Raw genomic sequence first — 16,273 nt, 5'->3', positions numbered from 1 at the left:
TGAGTGTTAAGTGTGTAGGATTGTGCACCAAATGATTGTAATATTGATTTTTTTTAAACCTAATCCAATACTTTTTTTAATAGTTTATAATACCAACAGCAGTACAATGCAATGTTTGTTTGGAGGCGAGAGTTCTTAAATGAGTGTGGAAAGGAGGGTGGGTATACTAGGAAAGTGTGGAGGTTACTTTGAGGAGGATTGGGATTGGGAGCTTCTGTGGAGAAGGGAGATTAGCTCTGAAGGGGACAGCGCTGACTCTTGAAGTTAGGAAAAGGAGCTTTTCAGTTAAGGTTCACATTTGAATTTTAGTCAGCATAGTAACACTGTCACAAGGAACCTCACACAGGAGACATGGAGGTTAGAGGTTAAGCTCCCTAGCTCTTCCCTATGGTACTTGTTTCTTCCCCAGGCTGCTGGAATGATGCTTCCTGTTTGCAGTTCATAAAATAATTTTCCATCTCTTGAGAGGAAGCCGGGTAATGGCCCAGCCCCACTGTTGCTTACGGTACCTTCCCAGCTGACGGTGGCTGAATACCTACGCGACTGTTCTCCCTTCCCGGAGTGGAGTTCTCCGGTGCTCTGTGCACGCCGACAGTCTTAGGCAGCCTGGAGTTGTAATTGGGACCTGCAATAAGGCTTGTTTTTAAAATTTTAAAGGTTTTTATTTTCAATAGAAATGATTTTGTGAGGTTTATTTTTCATGTAGATTTTATGAAATTGAACATGTTAAGTGGTCATGCCCGTGCACACGGTAATCCTAGCACTTGAGGGGCTGAGGCAGGAAGAGTGTTCAGGCTTGAAGCCAGCCTGGACTGCCAAGATACTGGACTGCAGAGTTAGGCTGCCTCAGAGAAACAAAGAGGGGGTTAAAATCTGCTTTTTGTAAAAATTTTAAATAGCTAATGTTTCTGTAGACATAAAGAACAAGACTTAAAAATTAACTTCATGAGTTCAGTTTGCAGGGAATATGCCCCAAGGCTTTTTTTCCGATTCCCAGCTTACTAGGTGCTCCGTGAAAACCACAAGGACATATTTGGTGTGGTGTCTTATCTGTTCTCAGGTATTCGCACACGTGGAGGTTCCATGAGCCCACTGGCCCCTCCTTCCACTTCCATCCAGCCCTCGCTGCCCGAGCCCCACCAGACTGGCATCTGGTGAAGGCACAGTGCTGCACGAACAAGGCGGGAACGGTTTGGACCCTGTTCCCGTCCACACTTGCTCTGTAGCCTTTTGGGTCTTTTCCCCTCTCTTTATTTTAATCAAACATTATTTTAAGCAAACTTATCTATGGCAATAAAGTAGCCAAATAAATCTTACTAGTAATTTACAAAGTAATATTTTTGTAAACTATTAATAACGGCTATGTGTTGCTAGAACAAATGAGAGAAGTGTTGGCTGAGTGACGGTCGGAGAGACTTGGAGAAGAGTGTGGGTATCCATCTTGGTGTTCCTTAGGTCGTTTCTGGCACAGATGGCAAATTCTGTGGCATGGTTTAGATCATAAGCTCTTATATTCCCCTTGGACAGACAGAAAATCCCCCCCCCCCCCCCCAACACACACACACTTTCCTGTACCCATAGGTCCAACACCTAGAATGAAGTGGGGGCTTAGGTTGGCATCTAACACCATGACTTTAACTGTAAGGTTGGTTAAGGGAGGGTTCTTGGAGGATGGCTTTTAATCCCACACCTGCATTATAGTATATATAAAAAAAAAAGTCTCCTTTCTGTTACCTTTACTCATTAGCACTTAGCTCTTCCCTAGCAGTGTGCTTAGATCCCGAGCACACTAGAGCACAATTGTCTGCGTGTGACCACCCTTGGCAAGATGCGACTAAGCTGATTTTCTGTGGATCTTATTTTTTAAATATTATACAGCCTTTTTTTCTGGTATGTTACATATTTGTAACCTCTTAACCGCTTTTTAAACTATTTTTTCTTTTCTGTACTTGACAGTCAATGGTCTGGATCATGTGTAAATTTGAAATTATAATAGTTTATTCAGTAAAGAAGACTAAATTGATCGTGTCTCTTACTGTATTGTTTTTAATAGACTGTTTAATTACTACCCTTTCCCTTCCCATGTAAAGATAAGCTGCTCTCATTCTGGAAGCTGCCTGGAGAGCCTTAGCTTTGTCTAGGTTATAGTGCTTTAATTGCTACAAAGCCTGGAAGTTTTTTTGGTGGTGGTAAAGGTGATTGTTATGCAAAGTACTGGTGCAGCCCCTCCCATCTACCTCCTTATTTAATACCAGGATTTCACCACGCTTGCAAGTGAGTCTAACTTAGAAAGGCATTCCATATTTATGCATAAGCAAGTGCTTGTAATTGTGAGCGGTTCGCAAAGCAGCCCCTTGACTGTAGTCTTAAGAACTGAATGCGGCAAATATCTGCACGTAGCCTGATTGTGTGAAGTCAGTCTTCTAACGTGGATGAGTGGCGGCTCCAGCTCAGGAGGGTTGTGTGATTCCATCCAGTTGGGACCATTTTCTAGAAAGAATAGGAGATGTTAAAAGTTTTTGTTAATTATGTGCTCTTTGAATTAGTAAAATCTAGGAAATTACTAATGAGAGTAGAAGTTACTTATTTTTTGTTCTTTATTTTTTCTTTTAGGGGGTGCTTTCTTTAGTTTAAGAAGTTCTTCCTTATTTATACTTTTCAGAGCTTGTCACCTTCCTTGATTAGTCACAAAATAGTACCCTGGATGGGACTCACACTGTCAACAGCATTTCCTTCTCTTTGACATGAACTGTTGTTCCTCTCTCATGCTTTAACGTTAGATGCATTGTTTTAATAAAGATTTTTTTCATGAAGTATTAATATTTTTATAATATAGGATAAATTGTTCATTTTTGTATTTAGCCATTTGATGCTCTCTCTTGTTTAAAAACTGGTTAAAATCGGTATGGGTCATTTAAGAAAAGCTTAGTTCTCTGCTCTCCGTTTTAGTGGCTCTCACGACTCTAAAAGCAGCCTTGGATCTGGAGCAGATCCCTTCGAAACTCGCCGTCACCCGCCTCATCCAGGCCTTCGCCATGAAGGGTGACCCGGAGAGCATAGAGGCCATAAAGAGTATGGTAAATGGACTGGATGCAATCGGCCTCTCAAGTATGGTTTTCATCAATAACATTGCTTTGGCCCAGATGAAGAAGTGAGTATTCTCAAGCTTTCTTGACTAAGGATTATCTCAGATAGCAACCTTCAAATGTTTTTGTTGTTCTTTATACCATTTGGAAATTTGCAATCCTAATTATGTTGATAATTTACTATTAAAACTATTTATATGTTAAAATGTATTTTATCTTTAATTAAATCTTACTAAACATTTACCATTCATAAAATCTACTCCACAGTTGCTAACTCCCATATATAAAATGTATGTTATGCGCAAGTGTGTATGCCTCTTGTTATCAAAAATAATTCATTTACAAAAACGAAAGTGATTTCACTTTCTAATCAGCAGTTCTTTAGCATCTCAACACACTACTAGCATAGTGAAACAGGACTTACAAACTTATTAAAAATACACATTTCTGCCAAGCGGTGGTCACACATATTTTTAATCTTAGCACTTGGGAGAGCGAGGCTGGTGGATCTCTGAATTAAAGAAGAGCCTGTTCTACAGAGGGAGTTCTAGGACAGCCAGGGCTACACACAGAAACAAACACTACATTGCCAGGGCTGGGGTGGGTAGCTTTATAACAGACTCTGGTTAGCAAACATAGAGCCCAAGTTGTAGTCGAAGCGTTCCATCTTTCTCACCCCCAGTCTATGATGTCCACAAGACTTGAGTAGCATCATTGCAGAAGGACAGACAGACTTGACTTTCTCTGATCTCACTAGTGCTTTATATACATTACATCGTTAGAAGATTGAACATGATTCAGGCCCAAGGTCCCAGAACTCAGGAGGCTGAGGCAGGAAGATCCATGAGTTTGATGACAATCTGGGCTATGTAGTGAAACCTCAGAGAAAAATCCTAAGAATAATTCTAGAATTGATACTCGACGTTTTTGAGGAAATCTATCTCCCCCTCCCCCTCTCTGTCTTTTTTTTTTTAATATTTATTATGCATACAATATTCTGTCTGTGTATATGCCTGCAGGCCAGAAGAGGACACCAGACCTCATTACAGATGGTTGTGAGCCACCATGTGGTTGCCGGGAATCGAACTCAGGACCTCTGGAAGGGCAGGCAATGCTCTTAACCACTGAGCCATCTCTCCAGCCCTCTGTCTGTTTTTTTGAGACAAGGTTTTCCTGTGTAGTTTTGGAGTCTGTCCTAGAACTCGCTCTGTAGACCAGGTTGGCTTTGAACTCAGAGATCCGGATGCCTCTGCCTCCCAAGTGCTGGGGTTAAAGGTGTGCGCCACCCCTGCCAGGCTTTTTGGGGGGTGAGAGGGGAGTCGTTAATAGGATATATGGATATATTAAAATGCTGTTTGGCAAGGGTTTTTTTTTTTTGTTTATACTTATTTCTTTTCGCAAAAAATGTTTTGGTTTTAACCTTTAAAAGTACTTTCCATGGTTAAAAATGCTTGTAGCTCTTCCAGAGGACCTGAATTCAGTTCCCAGCATCCACTTGGTGCCTCACAGCCGTGTGGATCTGATACCTTCTCTGCCCATACAAATATGCAGGCAAGCAGCCATATATAGGTAAAATAAAATATTTCCTAAAATAGAGTTTCAGACCTTTTTAATAAGAAAATGTGATGTTTTAAAACTAGATCTGTGTGAGAGCTAGATGAACTTTTTATTTTATAGTTACATTTTTTATGAAATGGAAAACATGTTTTTACTCGCTTTAAAATAATTTTTTTACCAAAACTCATAAGAAAGATCTAACAGATACTCAGAGTCCTTATTTTGATGTAATAATTTGAACATGAAATTGATTTCTGGCATCGCATTATAACCCACACCACCAGCCGTCGGTCATCTTGTCAAAATGACAGTTATTAGCATATTTTTTCCTACTTTGTCTAGGAAGATGCAGAGTTTTTCTCTTTCTCCCATAGTAAAGGTGCGCTTTTCTGAGGGTTCTAGTATGGATTTCCCCTAAAGTATGGTCCCGGACGCAAAGTAATCTCCGACTTAACCATGAAGATAGCTTTTTGACTGTATGATCTTTTTATTTTTTTATTCTCCAAATGTTATGCATTGTCTTTGCCGCACACACTAGTGATCATTGTGGTTTATAAAGCCAAAATAATAGCATCTGATATCCAGTGAACTGCAAAATCAAATTAAATATGCGAGATAAATCTAGTTTGGTCTTGTTTCTCAAACACTGTTTTGAAACAAGTGCCCCATAGTGGGAGCCACTCTGGTTGCTTTTATTATGTTAGATGATATGCTTTAAAAAGATCACTGTTAGGAACCTGGTTGCTTGTAAATAGTTCTTTTTTCTGGAGTATTTGCATGAGTACCCACATCGATTGGCTTCTAACTAAAACTGGCTTCAATTTTTGTAGATGCAAATATTTCATTATAATTTTTTCTTTTACAGTAATAACATAGATGTTGCCATAGAAAATATTGAACACATGCTTACTTCAGAGAAACCAACCATAGAACCCCAGTACTTCGGCTTGTCGTATTTATTCAGAAAAGTCCTGGAAGAGCAGATGGAGCCAGCACTGGAGAAGTGTGAGTTGCTGCTGGTTAAGCACGTAGAAGCCATTCCTTTGCTTTGGGAGTGAGTCACGGCCCTGTTTCAATGAAAGCTTCTCCTTGCCTCTTTCCCTTGCAGTAAGCATCATGTCTGAGAGGTTGGCCAATCAGTTTGCACTTTACAAGCCCGTCACAGATCTCTTCCTGCAGCTTGTGGATTCCGGCAAGGTGGATGAGGCCAGAGCTCTCCTAGAGGTAATGACTCACCAGAGCCTGTGGCTTCTGAGAAGTAAAGAGAATGGCTAGACAGGAGTGTGAGGAAGGGCACTTCCGCTAGAATGCTGGAATTCAGTGTAAAGCAAGATTGCATGGCAGGACTGTGGGCACAGGTAGAACTGAAGTACCCTTGTCATTAAGATCAGGATAGGGTGGGGAAAGGAGACAAATGTTTCAGTGAAGACAGGTAATGCAAAGCAACAATTCCTTTGATTTCCTAATTTCTTTAACACTCTAAATACTGTGCATCACCATGGCAACACAGTTTGCAAACAAGAAGTAGAAAATGTTTGCTTTCAATATACAGCTTCTCACTTGAATACTCAAACATTCTCAGTGCCTTATTCAAGGTTTATTAAGAGTTGGATTTGCTTTCTATTCACTTACGTGTCACAGACACATTAAATGACAAACGCAGGTCTCTGTGGCCCGCACGCTCGGTTAAATTAGCAATCTTGAGGAAAAGGAGACAACTGCATTCATGCCGTTTTAACAGCTCTAAATATAAAGCGGCGGCAAGTGCGCCAGAGCGGTGGGTGATCAAGCTGCTGCTGGCAGTGTACACAAACAGGCACCGCTGGGGAGCCCCTTCCCAGCAGGTGGCAGTCAAACAGTCTCGGTGATCCCGCCTGCGACTGTGTTTGTGTAGACTCCCTGTGTCAAATTGAGGCCTGGAACCAGTTTCTGGTAGTAAATAGTGGTATATTCACTTACATTCCTACCAGCTGTGAGATATCGTAAGCAGGAGATATGGACGATGACGCTGTACCCCTTGCCTTGAGCTCCATGTTGGATCCAAGTTCATCTAGCGTGACAGCACAGCCCGAGCCGCTTTTCAAAGGCATGTCCAAACATCTACCAGTACATAAAAATAGACCCTGCTTCTGCTTGATTGATTGATTGATTTAGGATTTCTGCCTCCGTGCTTCTGCTTTCTTGGTGTGTTCCTTGACTTCTCCTCTTTGCAGGAAATTTATGAAAGGAGTATCAAAATTTCCACTGAATGTTCTCTTAGGATTTGTGCATTCAGCTGCCCAGCGAGGGCTGTAAACGCCGTTCCCTAGCACTTGTGCGATGGTGTCGTCTCGATTATTCTCCAGAAGAGGCGCTTGCTTCCTTTCCCAGCTTGTTCTGAGCCATCATCTCTGTGCCTTCCACAGGAGCAGAATTACCAGCAGCCTGGCTGCACTCAGAGCTGCCTAACTGAGGCACGCCTGGGAGCTCTTGATGGCTGAGTGCTGATCTCACAGCAGCCCCATCCTTTACCTGCTTGCCAAACAGTAAAGTGTTGTTCTTTCCCGCTTTCATGAGGAACACTTGATTCCCAGATGTCGAAAACATGAGTTTATAATGTAAATGTTCCGCGAGTCGGCAAAAGTTCTTTTTATACTATTCATCTTAGCACTGACAGTGTTTAAGGCTCTGAATGAACAATGTGCTTTTAGAAACTTAGAGGATGACATCTGCAATGAGTATAAACTAAAATATTGTCTTGCCATATTTGATTTGACTAAAGCATCTGAGATTGGATAGACACTTGATTTATCTGGTCTGTCACATAAACTTTTTTTTTAGTTTAACTTTTGTCTCTTTCTCAAGCACTGGCTGTCTATTGCAATGAAAGCCTTTTATAAAATGGAGAGATTGAAATCGGTCCTTTTGTGTGCATAAGTGTAGGTAATTATACTTTAAAGAGAACGTGCTTTGTACATTTTAATTTTTATAAAGAAATGAGCAGTTATCTCCCTGACACCTTATTAAATGTAGAATTAACCTTATGATCCCTAGCTCACTTGTGAATGCTTGGCAGAATAATTGGAGAGGAATCGTGTTTCTTTTTTCCTCTTTCTTTGCAGTTCTAAGCCTTGTTCTATGGTTGTTGAAGCATTGTTTTAATTTTTCCCTTTCCTTTTTACACAAACTTCATCCTTGGATGCAAAGAGCCACACTCTGACGGCTCCCACCTGGTCCCTCCGTGCCGGAAACCTGGCCGGCCGGCTGCTGGGCTGTCCTGTGCTGACGACACAGCACTGTGGTATTGGGAACTCCCTTAATTGGGAATATCCACTTTGATCTGCTTATTTAAAACCTTCATTGAGTGAATGATGTTTTATTTCCTAGAGATGCGGTGCCATTGCCGAGCAAAGCTCAATTTTGTTGGTGTTCTGTCTCAGGAGTGCTCGGAAACCAAAAAAGGTACTGTACTCTGCTTTGTCCCCAGCAGGTCTGAGAGACACTGCTGTTCATGGTCAGCGCCTTACCTGAAAATGCCAGAAACTAAAGGCACGTCTGTTTATTTGGCTTCTTTTTAAAATTGGGAGGTATGCGCGCGCAGTCCTGATTGCATCTGTGTGTGTTTGTTTAAGAACTAGGTCTTATGGTTTTTTGTTTGTTTGTTTCTGGTCCCCCCCCCTTTTTTTTTTTACTGTGCTGCAGTATAGTTAGTTCAATGGTAGAAGCTGCTTAGTGTGTGCCCAGTGCTGACTCAAACCTCATCCTGCCTCAGGAGATGGGACAGGAAGGAGTTCAGGAGAGACGTGGGTCTAGATCTGGTCTGACTACATTGGTATAAGAGAGGAGGTAGGATTTTAAGTGCTGGCCACAGAGCTGTTGGCAGTCCGCAGTTAGTTAAGCTAGATTTCCCTCTGGGAAAGTGAGGATGGTTTAAGTACATGAAATCTATGGCCGATTTCCCAGTCACACAGTGGAGGAGGTTCTGTCTCTCTGCAGCAAGAGGATCTGCCTCTGCAGTCACCCTCCCAACAGTGACAGTCCAGGGAAGTCCTACAGATGGGTTTTTCACGAGCCGAACGGGACAATGCGAAGTTTTGAATCTTCACATTTTATCTTGACTTTAAAAAAGAAAAGAAACAAAAAAAACCATGATGTTAAACTACAACTGTTGCCAGGTGGCAGTGGTGACGCACGCCATTAATCCCAGCTCTGGGAGGCAGAGGCAGGCGGATCTCTCTGAGTTTGAGACCAGCCTGGTCTACAAAGCGAATTCCAGGGCTACACAGAAAAAAGCAAAACCACAAATACAACCTTTATCTTTTTTACTCTTGTGATCTTACAACTTTTTGATAAGTTGACAGTTGATAAAAGAAGCAGTGTTTAATGCTTTTATTATTTGTCTATTTTTAAAAACATTCAAATATAAATGAAATGCCATTAATTATTGAAAAAAATTATGATTTTTTTATCTGGCTGTGATTTGTTGGATTAACATCAAATGCCCAGATCCACAGGCCCTCTGAGTGGTTGACGGTGCTGTGATTGTCTTGATGCTGTTAGTTAGATGAGTGCTCTGTGAAGCTCTGCTGAGTTTGTCACCTTTGTTTACCTTCCCAGGCACCGGTTCTGAAGACTTTGTTAGAGTTGATTCCTGAATTACGTGAAAAGAAAGAAGCATATTCTTCCAGCATGAAAAGCTATGGTAATAATTTTAACCGTACTATATTAGTCGGTGATCTAAATATTCTAAATAGAGTAAACTGTTGAGTTCAGCTCCAAAGACTAATCCTAAGTTTTAGATAGTTACTCATTCATTTAGCTCTAGAAGGTTTGGGTTTTTATGTATATGAATGCTCTGTCTTCATACTCATTAGAAGATGGCATCAGATCTCATTACAGATGGCTGTGTGCCACCATGTGGCTGCTGGGAATTGAACTCAGGTCCTCTGGAAGAGCAGTCAGTGCTCTTAACCTCGGAGCCATCTCTCAAGCCCATGTTTTTAGACTATAAGAAAAGTATGAAGTTATTTATTCCTAGAGTTTGAACGTTAAAAAATAATTCTGAGCACCTTCAGAGTGGTCCGGATAGGTATAGTCGGGTTCCAAGGCTTTCAGACAGACCTGGAAGTTCTCTTGGACGTGTGGTAGGGACCAGCCCTAGCCTGCAAGCCGGAAATGCTGGCCTTTTGTCAGTGCCAGCCCCACCTACCTCCGCTGTGATCAAGGGTCAACCTGTCCCATTTGGAACTCCATCCTTTTCCTTCTTGTCCTCTGTCAGACACTCACATGAAAGGGGCAGTCTCAGATTTTCTCACTAGGAAGATAAAATGCTGTCATTTCCAAGTCATGGTTGCCTGTCCATCCATGTATGGCCCACAGGCTTGCTCACTGCAGCAAATGAAGAATCTATGGTAGAGCAATTGGCTTAGCAGTCAGAGCTAGGAAATAGATTCTTTTTTTCCATATGAAATCTTGCAGCTGGAATCCTAGACTTCCTGAAGCCAGTAACATAAATAGTATCAGAAGCTAAGACAGGTCCCTGTTGTGCTGTGGCAGGACAGCTGAGCAGGCCAGGCCAGAAGCCCTAGTCAGGAGTAGGCAGAGTGAGGGTTGGGGGGAGGGGGGGGTTGACACTGAGAAACTGAGCTTCAACAGCTTCCAGCTTCTGCGATGGTCACTTCCTCCCCTCACTCTCTCCTCACAGCCTCTTACTTGATAGTTGAGGATTTGAGATCACTCAGCTAGATCCATCTGGCACTATTCCTGTTGCTTCTCAGGCTTTCCGGGCCTGCCCTTCCTTCCCCTCAGCTAGTGGCTTTGCAGGAAGGGTGTGGAGGAGTGAGCAGTCTGTAGATTCTGGTTGGCCTCCTGCTGGAGCCGTCCCTACCTTTGTCTTGGATCCTAGAGAGCCTTAGCAACAAAGGGTGCCGGTGGGAGGAATGATGGCTCTCTCCACCTGCCTTCATCTCTCTCCTGCAACTCCTTCAGCCTTAGACAAAGATGTGACCTCCGCCAAAGCCTTGTACGAGCACTTGACAGCAAAGAACGTGGAGCTGGATGACTTGTTTCTGAAGCGCTATGCTACTTTGCTCAAAGATGTTGGCGAGCCAGTCCCCTTCACAGAGCCCCCTGTGAGTACTCTTAATTAAGAGAGAAAATAGCTTCACAGATTATGTGTGCCTAAGAACACCAAGGGTGTGAAGAGAAAACAGGTTGAATACTTAATTACTGAAATTAGGCCTCTGAAGAAGAGCTTTGGGAGGGCTGGGGCCTAAGCAGTAGCTGTGGGCTGGAGTGGAATAGCCTTGGGGTAAATGAAAGGTGTGTTCCCGACCTCCAGCCAGGTGTGATTTACCAGACTCTCTTAGGTAGTAGCTCTCTTGTTTCTGCTTGAGCTAGAACTTTAGCCTTGGTTTAGCTCAGAACTTGAAGCTTTTGAATTTGGCATTTCACAAAACATGAAGCCCTACAGAGCAGGTGATTAACCTTGGTTCAAGCTGCCTTGGCCACCTGTCTACACTGATTGTGGTCTGAGTCTGCGCTGTTTGCTCGTAACTGTAATTTCTGTTTCTCCTTACAGGAAAGCATTGAATTCTATGTGAAGCAGTTAAAGGAAGCAAAGGAAAACCCTTCATGAAAGAAGCAACGTGTGTGTGTGTGTGTGTGTGAGAGAGAGAGAGAGAGAGAGAGAGAGAGAGAGAGAGAGAGAGAGAGAGAATGCCTGTGTCTAAATGTTATTTCTAAAATGTACTTGAGGAAAAATAAAGAAGTGAAAGTGAATTTGTGTTTCTATGTGTAAATACTCGTCCACTATGTCACCAATGAGCGCATATACTTGGTCCCTGACCTCTTGCTCCTTTCTCTAAGATGGCTCTTCATATCCAGCAGTGCTTTTCCAGGGAGAAACTGAGAGCGGAGGGGCCATGCTGTGGCCGTGTCTGCAGCTCACAGCCTCTCCCTTCTGCCATGGGGCTTTCTCGAAGCTCCTAACATGAAATCTTGGTTTTGACTTCCTTTGGTTTCGGGATTTTGTTAGTCCAAGTTGCACCTTACACCAGACTCATAACTGTAAACTTACAAACTGGACATGCGATTTATAGGAATAAGTAAAATACTGGTTTGTAATGAAGTTTACAAGCAGTCAGTATTCCCTGTCCGTACACTTGCTAGAATCTACGTGTCCGTTGTAGCTTTAAAGCAGACTTCAGATAGGCGTGACAGTTCCCCTCTCGGGTAATAGACACCCCAGTATAGGGGAGGAGGTGATGCTGGAAATGTTTCTTTGAAAGTCACCTCAGTTTGTATTCCTCGTTGATTTGAACTGGGTGTCTACACTCCCACTGTTTAAGAGGCTGTCGGGCCACAGGACAGGACTTGGGTGCTGTTTGCTGTTCGTGCTGTCCCCTCTCTATGGAACTCACCCTCCAGTGTTCAACCAGTGTCTACCTGTGGAGGCACAGGAAGGAAGGTGGATGGAGAGAAACTGGGGGGGGGGGTGTGCACGCGTGTGCTTGTGCCTGGGACAAGCTGTGCTCATTGACACTTGGCTTTGTGGAGTGAGATGCAGGACCAGACACTAAACCAGCCTGGATTCCCAGCCTAGAAGACACCGCCGAGGTTGCTCCCGTTCCTGCTATACAGCACAGGACCTGCATGTGTAGTTGAGCCGTTGTCTGGCCTGCCAGGAGCCTCTCTTACCCACCCGTGGCCAGTGACCCCAAAGCTGACCTAGTTCTGCAGTTAGGCCAGCCCAAAGGAATTGATCGGACGTTTCCTTGTTCACTGACACACCTGGGTGATATACATACAGCTTTGGGGAGCAATTGGAACTTTATGGCCATCCTTGGAAACCTGAGGTGCAGTCACATTCGCTGGAATAATAAATGGGTGTTAAAGGCGCCCCCATCTAGCATTCTGAATATATGTTTAAAAAGATTGCCTGCTCAAATATCTTTACCATTAGTTTTGTTCCCATTTTGAATATTAATATTTATAGAGTAATAATTGTATTCTAGGTGACTTATAAATGCTTCCTCAATATATCATATCTACTTTGAAATAGAGCTACAGAGTAAACTAAGTTGTGGATTCTAAAAAGGAGCATGATTGTAAACTTTTGGAAAGTGTGGTATTTTATATATATGTTCATGTACCAAAAACCAATATAATTTAAATGGAATTTCTCTGAATAAAGTGTATTTTAGTACTTAATGAACTGCCATTTTTTACCCTATCAAATATATGAGGCCTATAGTCTTGGATTTTTAGAAATTGTTTGACCTCTGTCACAGGGAGCTTCCTGGTCTGTTGACCTCTGTCACAGGGAGCTTCCTTCTCTTCTGGCTTGTGGAGAACCAGTGAGTCTCCCACTGTGCTGAGGAGAAACTGTGTCTGAGATTTCTGAGGAACAAAGCTGCCAAGAATGGAGAAATTGAGCTAGGTGTGATGGTGCACACATTTAATCCCAGCACTAGAGGCAGAATCAGGAACATCTCTGTGAGTTCCAGGTTAGCCTGGTCTACATAGTTCCAGGACACCTAGAATTACGTAGAGAAACGGTCTCAATGAAAAGAATTGAGAAATAGCAGTTCTGATACATGTTGACACTCGGTGAAGGGGCAGATGCCTGTCAGCTCTGGAGAGATGGTTCCAGAACTCATGTGCCACGAGGGCGCCCTCATCACTACCTGCCCAAGGCTGCGTGCATCTCCCGTTAAACCTGGACAGATTGGGAACTCTGCTTTTGGTTCCATAGTCTATCCTCGGACCTGCAGGATAACATTGGATTAGATTCTCTGTAGTGAGTTCCATGACTTCTATGCTGTTAGCACTAAACACCGACTGCCATGTCAGGCACCTGTCTTGCCTGATTGTCAGGGTAAAAAAACAAGTCCATTTACGTAGGTTCACAGCACTAAATCAGATGGCCAAGACTGTTAAAAGGCTTTTCCTTGGAGCTAGAGAGATGGTTTGGTGCTTAAGGGAACTTGCTCTTGCAATGGACCTGGGTTCAGTTCCCAGCATCCTTACTCATCCATGTGGGAAACTTCCTCTAGAGCCCACTTCTGACCTCCTTGGACACTGCATGCTCATGGTGTGTTTAAATGCAGGCAAAACATTTTTTTTTAACATTGTTCCCACTAGGCATGGTTATGCATGCCTTTAATCCCAACATTTGGGAGGCAGGGGCAGGTAGGTATTGTCAAGGACAACCATGGGTACACAGACCCCGGCTCTAAAAAAAATGGAAAAAATACCTATGATAATACAAAAATACAGCAGACTAAAATAGTGAACTCTTTAAACAACAAAACAATACAGTGTTCACAATAATGCAATGTTTGCACTTTTGAACACCTCACTGTAATGAGAAAAAACAATCCTCCATTTAATCCAGTGCCCAGTAGAATCAAGTTTATGAGTCCCGGTGGATTATAAGCAAGCTTTATGTCGCAAATCACTCTTCCTGGCATAATTCCCGTCCCCAGTCCGCAGTGTGTACGTTCTGCATGCTTTTCCTCGTGGCTTTCAGGGCAATTTTCATTTAATATTTGCCTTTCTGAAAAAAAATATGTTTGTAGAGTTTCTAAGCAAAAGCAACATTTCCTCCAGCGTGGTGGAACTGGGAGCCACAGGAGGTCCAAAATCACGGTAATTTATCGCTTTGCTGTTGTACAATCATGCGTGGGAGTGTTTCCATTAGAAATGTATCCTGCTTTCAGGCCAGCAGACTTACAAAGCCCACATTATGCGGCCTTAGTACAAATGAAGAAAATGGCTGCATTAGCAAATTCAGCTGTCACTTTTTTTTTGCATAAAGAATAGAATCATCGGAACCAGGTAAGACAGACTAGAATCCAGACTTCCTGCTCGTTAACATCTTCACTGCTTTGGTCCTTAACATCTTCACTGATCCCACCCCGGGCAGCACCTTGGAACCATTCACCTCTATTTCCAAGGCCCCGTGTTCCAGTGCTCTGCAGACCTACTAGTGGGTTCATAGTAGGGCGCTTGGGCTGAGTCACGTGGATTCAAGGCCATGATTCCCGTTTATGAGGGTCCCGGTTTGCACGTGTTGGACAGTTCCCTCTCGTGATTAGTCTGCTCTCTGCCCTCTAACCTGGACACAGTGTTGCTCTGGATCAGGACCCTGAAAGTTCGTTTCAGGGTTGGGGCTCGAGTCTAACTTGTTAATTACTTTCTCTGCCACCAAATTATTCACCCCAGCTATTCAGCTCGACCATTCTAGATGAAGAACCAATTTATCAGACACAAGTGACGTCTGAGTCGAGACTGGCGCAGACTATTAGCAACTAAGAACGTTTCAGGCATAGGCACTGGCTGTGTTGTCCCAAGAATTTGCTTCCTTTGCAGCCAGCTCAGCCTTATGGTGAGTCTGCACTAAAGCTGATCCCCTGTGCTGGGCTAAACGCTGCTAAGTGACTAATTTAATTTTGGAAGAACCCTTGGCCACAGGACTTGAGTTTGACATAATTTTCAATATCTCTGTTGTATGTGAATGGTTTAATCTGAGATCAAGAGCTTTTTAAGAATGAATGAAAAACAAGAGCAAGCAGGAGATCTACCTCTGTGGACTGGCTCAACCTGGGGAAAGATTATGTCTTAAGTAATCTTTTAAAGAACAAGAGCGGTTTAAAAAAAAATCACAAGGACTATTGGAGTCAACACAGGTGATTATTTTCGGTTTAATTGTTGTATCCCCCCCATCAACAGCGTAACTTGAATTTGGAGAGCTTAAAATGTAAATTTCAAAACCTTCGTCTTCGGATCAGGAGTCTACAAGCTGCAGCCTCAGGCCAAAGCCAGCAGCTGTGTGTTTGTGTAAGCTGGTTTATTGGAACACATCCACACCCTCCACACACTGCTATGGTTGAAGCAGCCTTCACACCGGAACAATGGTGACAGATTGTGACAGGCTATATAGCTATCAAAGCCCAAAATATGGATCCTTAGCAGCAAAACTTCGCAGCCCACAAGAAAATTCTGCTCCTTTGCTTTGCAGGATAAGGGATCACTGAAGGATATAGGGTGTCCCTAGGGCCCTGGCCCTTCTCTTCCCAGGCCTTGTGTGCCCTGGAAAACACTTTCAACAACACAAACCCATGAAGTTAGAGTATTGAGATGCATAGGCACTGGCCTTTGTGTGGGGAGACAGGATGGAGGTCTGCTCTGAGGACAGGCTCCAAAGAACCAGTAGCTGTCTTGAGTTTCAGCATCTCTTGTGCTCCAAGTTCTGGGTACCACAACACACGGAGTGGCAAACTCACAAAGTCAGATGACATCTCTCAGTGGCTTCCAACCTTCCCCTTCCCACTCTCTCTATCCAGGCCTAAAGACAGCAGGTCACCTAACCAGAACAGAGCTGGGATCTAGGGAGGGAATTCTGTGCATGTAGAGTGAGCAGACTGTCCACACAGGAGAACCATGACAGGATGTACAGTACAAGCGGGATTCAGCAGATGAGGGACACAGACACCAAAGCCAGGTGTCTCCCAGAGACAGGAAGACAGAAGGAGAAGAGCTAGCACTGGATGGCAAATTCTTGACATCCAGTCAAGATGAACTTACATGCAGTTATGACCGTGACTGCACATATGCACATATGCACACATGCCCCCCCACATACATGT

The 16,273-nt window shown here is 43.2% G+C and overlaps 1 protein-coding gene across 1 annotated transcript in view; it reads left to right on the top strand.

Annotated features, from left to right (window-relative positions):
- Positions 1 to 12,833, top strand: part of Lrpprc (leucine rich pentatricopeptide repeat containing) — an 82,600-nt gene extending 69,767 nt beyond the window's left edge. The window contains exons 32-38 of the mRNA XM_041631059.1: positions 2,950 to 3,151; positions 5,509 to 5,648; positions 5,752 to 5,867; positions 8,010 to 8,084; positions 9,240 to 9,324; positions 10,611 to 10,753; positions 11,203 to 12,833. Coding sequence (XP_041486993.1) covers positions 2,950 to 3,151; positions 5,509 to 5,648; positions 5,752 to 5,867; positions 8,010 to 8,084; positions 9,240 to 9,324; positions 10,611 to 10,753; positions 11,203 to 11,259 — 818 coding nt within the window. The 3' untranslated portion in view covers positions 11,260 to 12,833. The remainder of the gene's footprint in view (positions 1 to 2,949; positions 3,152 to 5,508; positions 5,649 to 5,751; positions 5,868 to 8,009; positions 8,085 to 9,239; positions 9,325 to 10,610; positions 10,754 to 11,202) is intronic.
- The last annotated feature ends 3,440 nt before the right edge of the window (positions 12,834 to 16,273 follow it).

Source organism: Microtus oregoni, unplaced genomic scaffold, assembly GCF_018167655.1.
Source record: "Microtus oregoni isolate MIOR12 unplaced genomic scaffold, Mior012 000036F_ref0000092, whole genome shotgun sequence".
NCBI lineage: Eukaryota > Metazoa > Chordata > Mammalia > Rodentia > Cricetidae > Microtus > Microtus oregoni.
The sequence above is the reverse complement of the archived record's forward strand: the minus strand, read 5'-3'. Positions and strand labels throughout refer to the sequence as shown.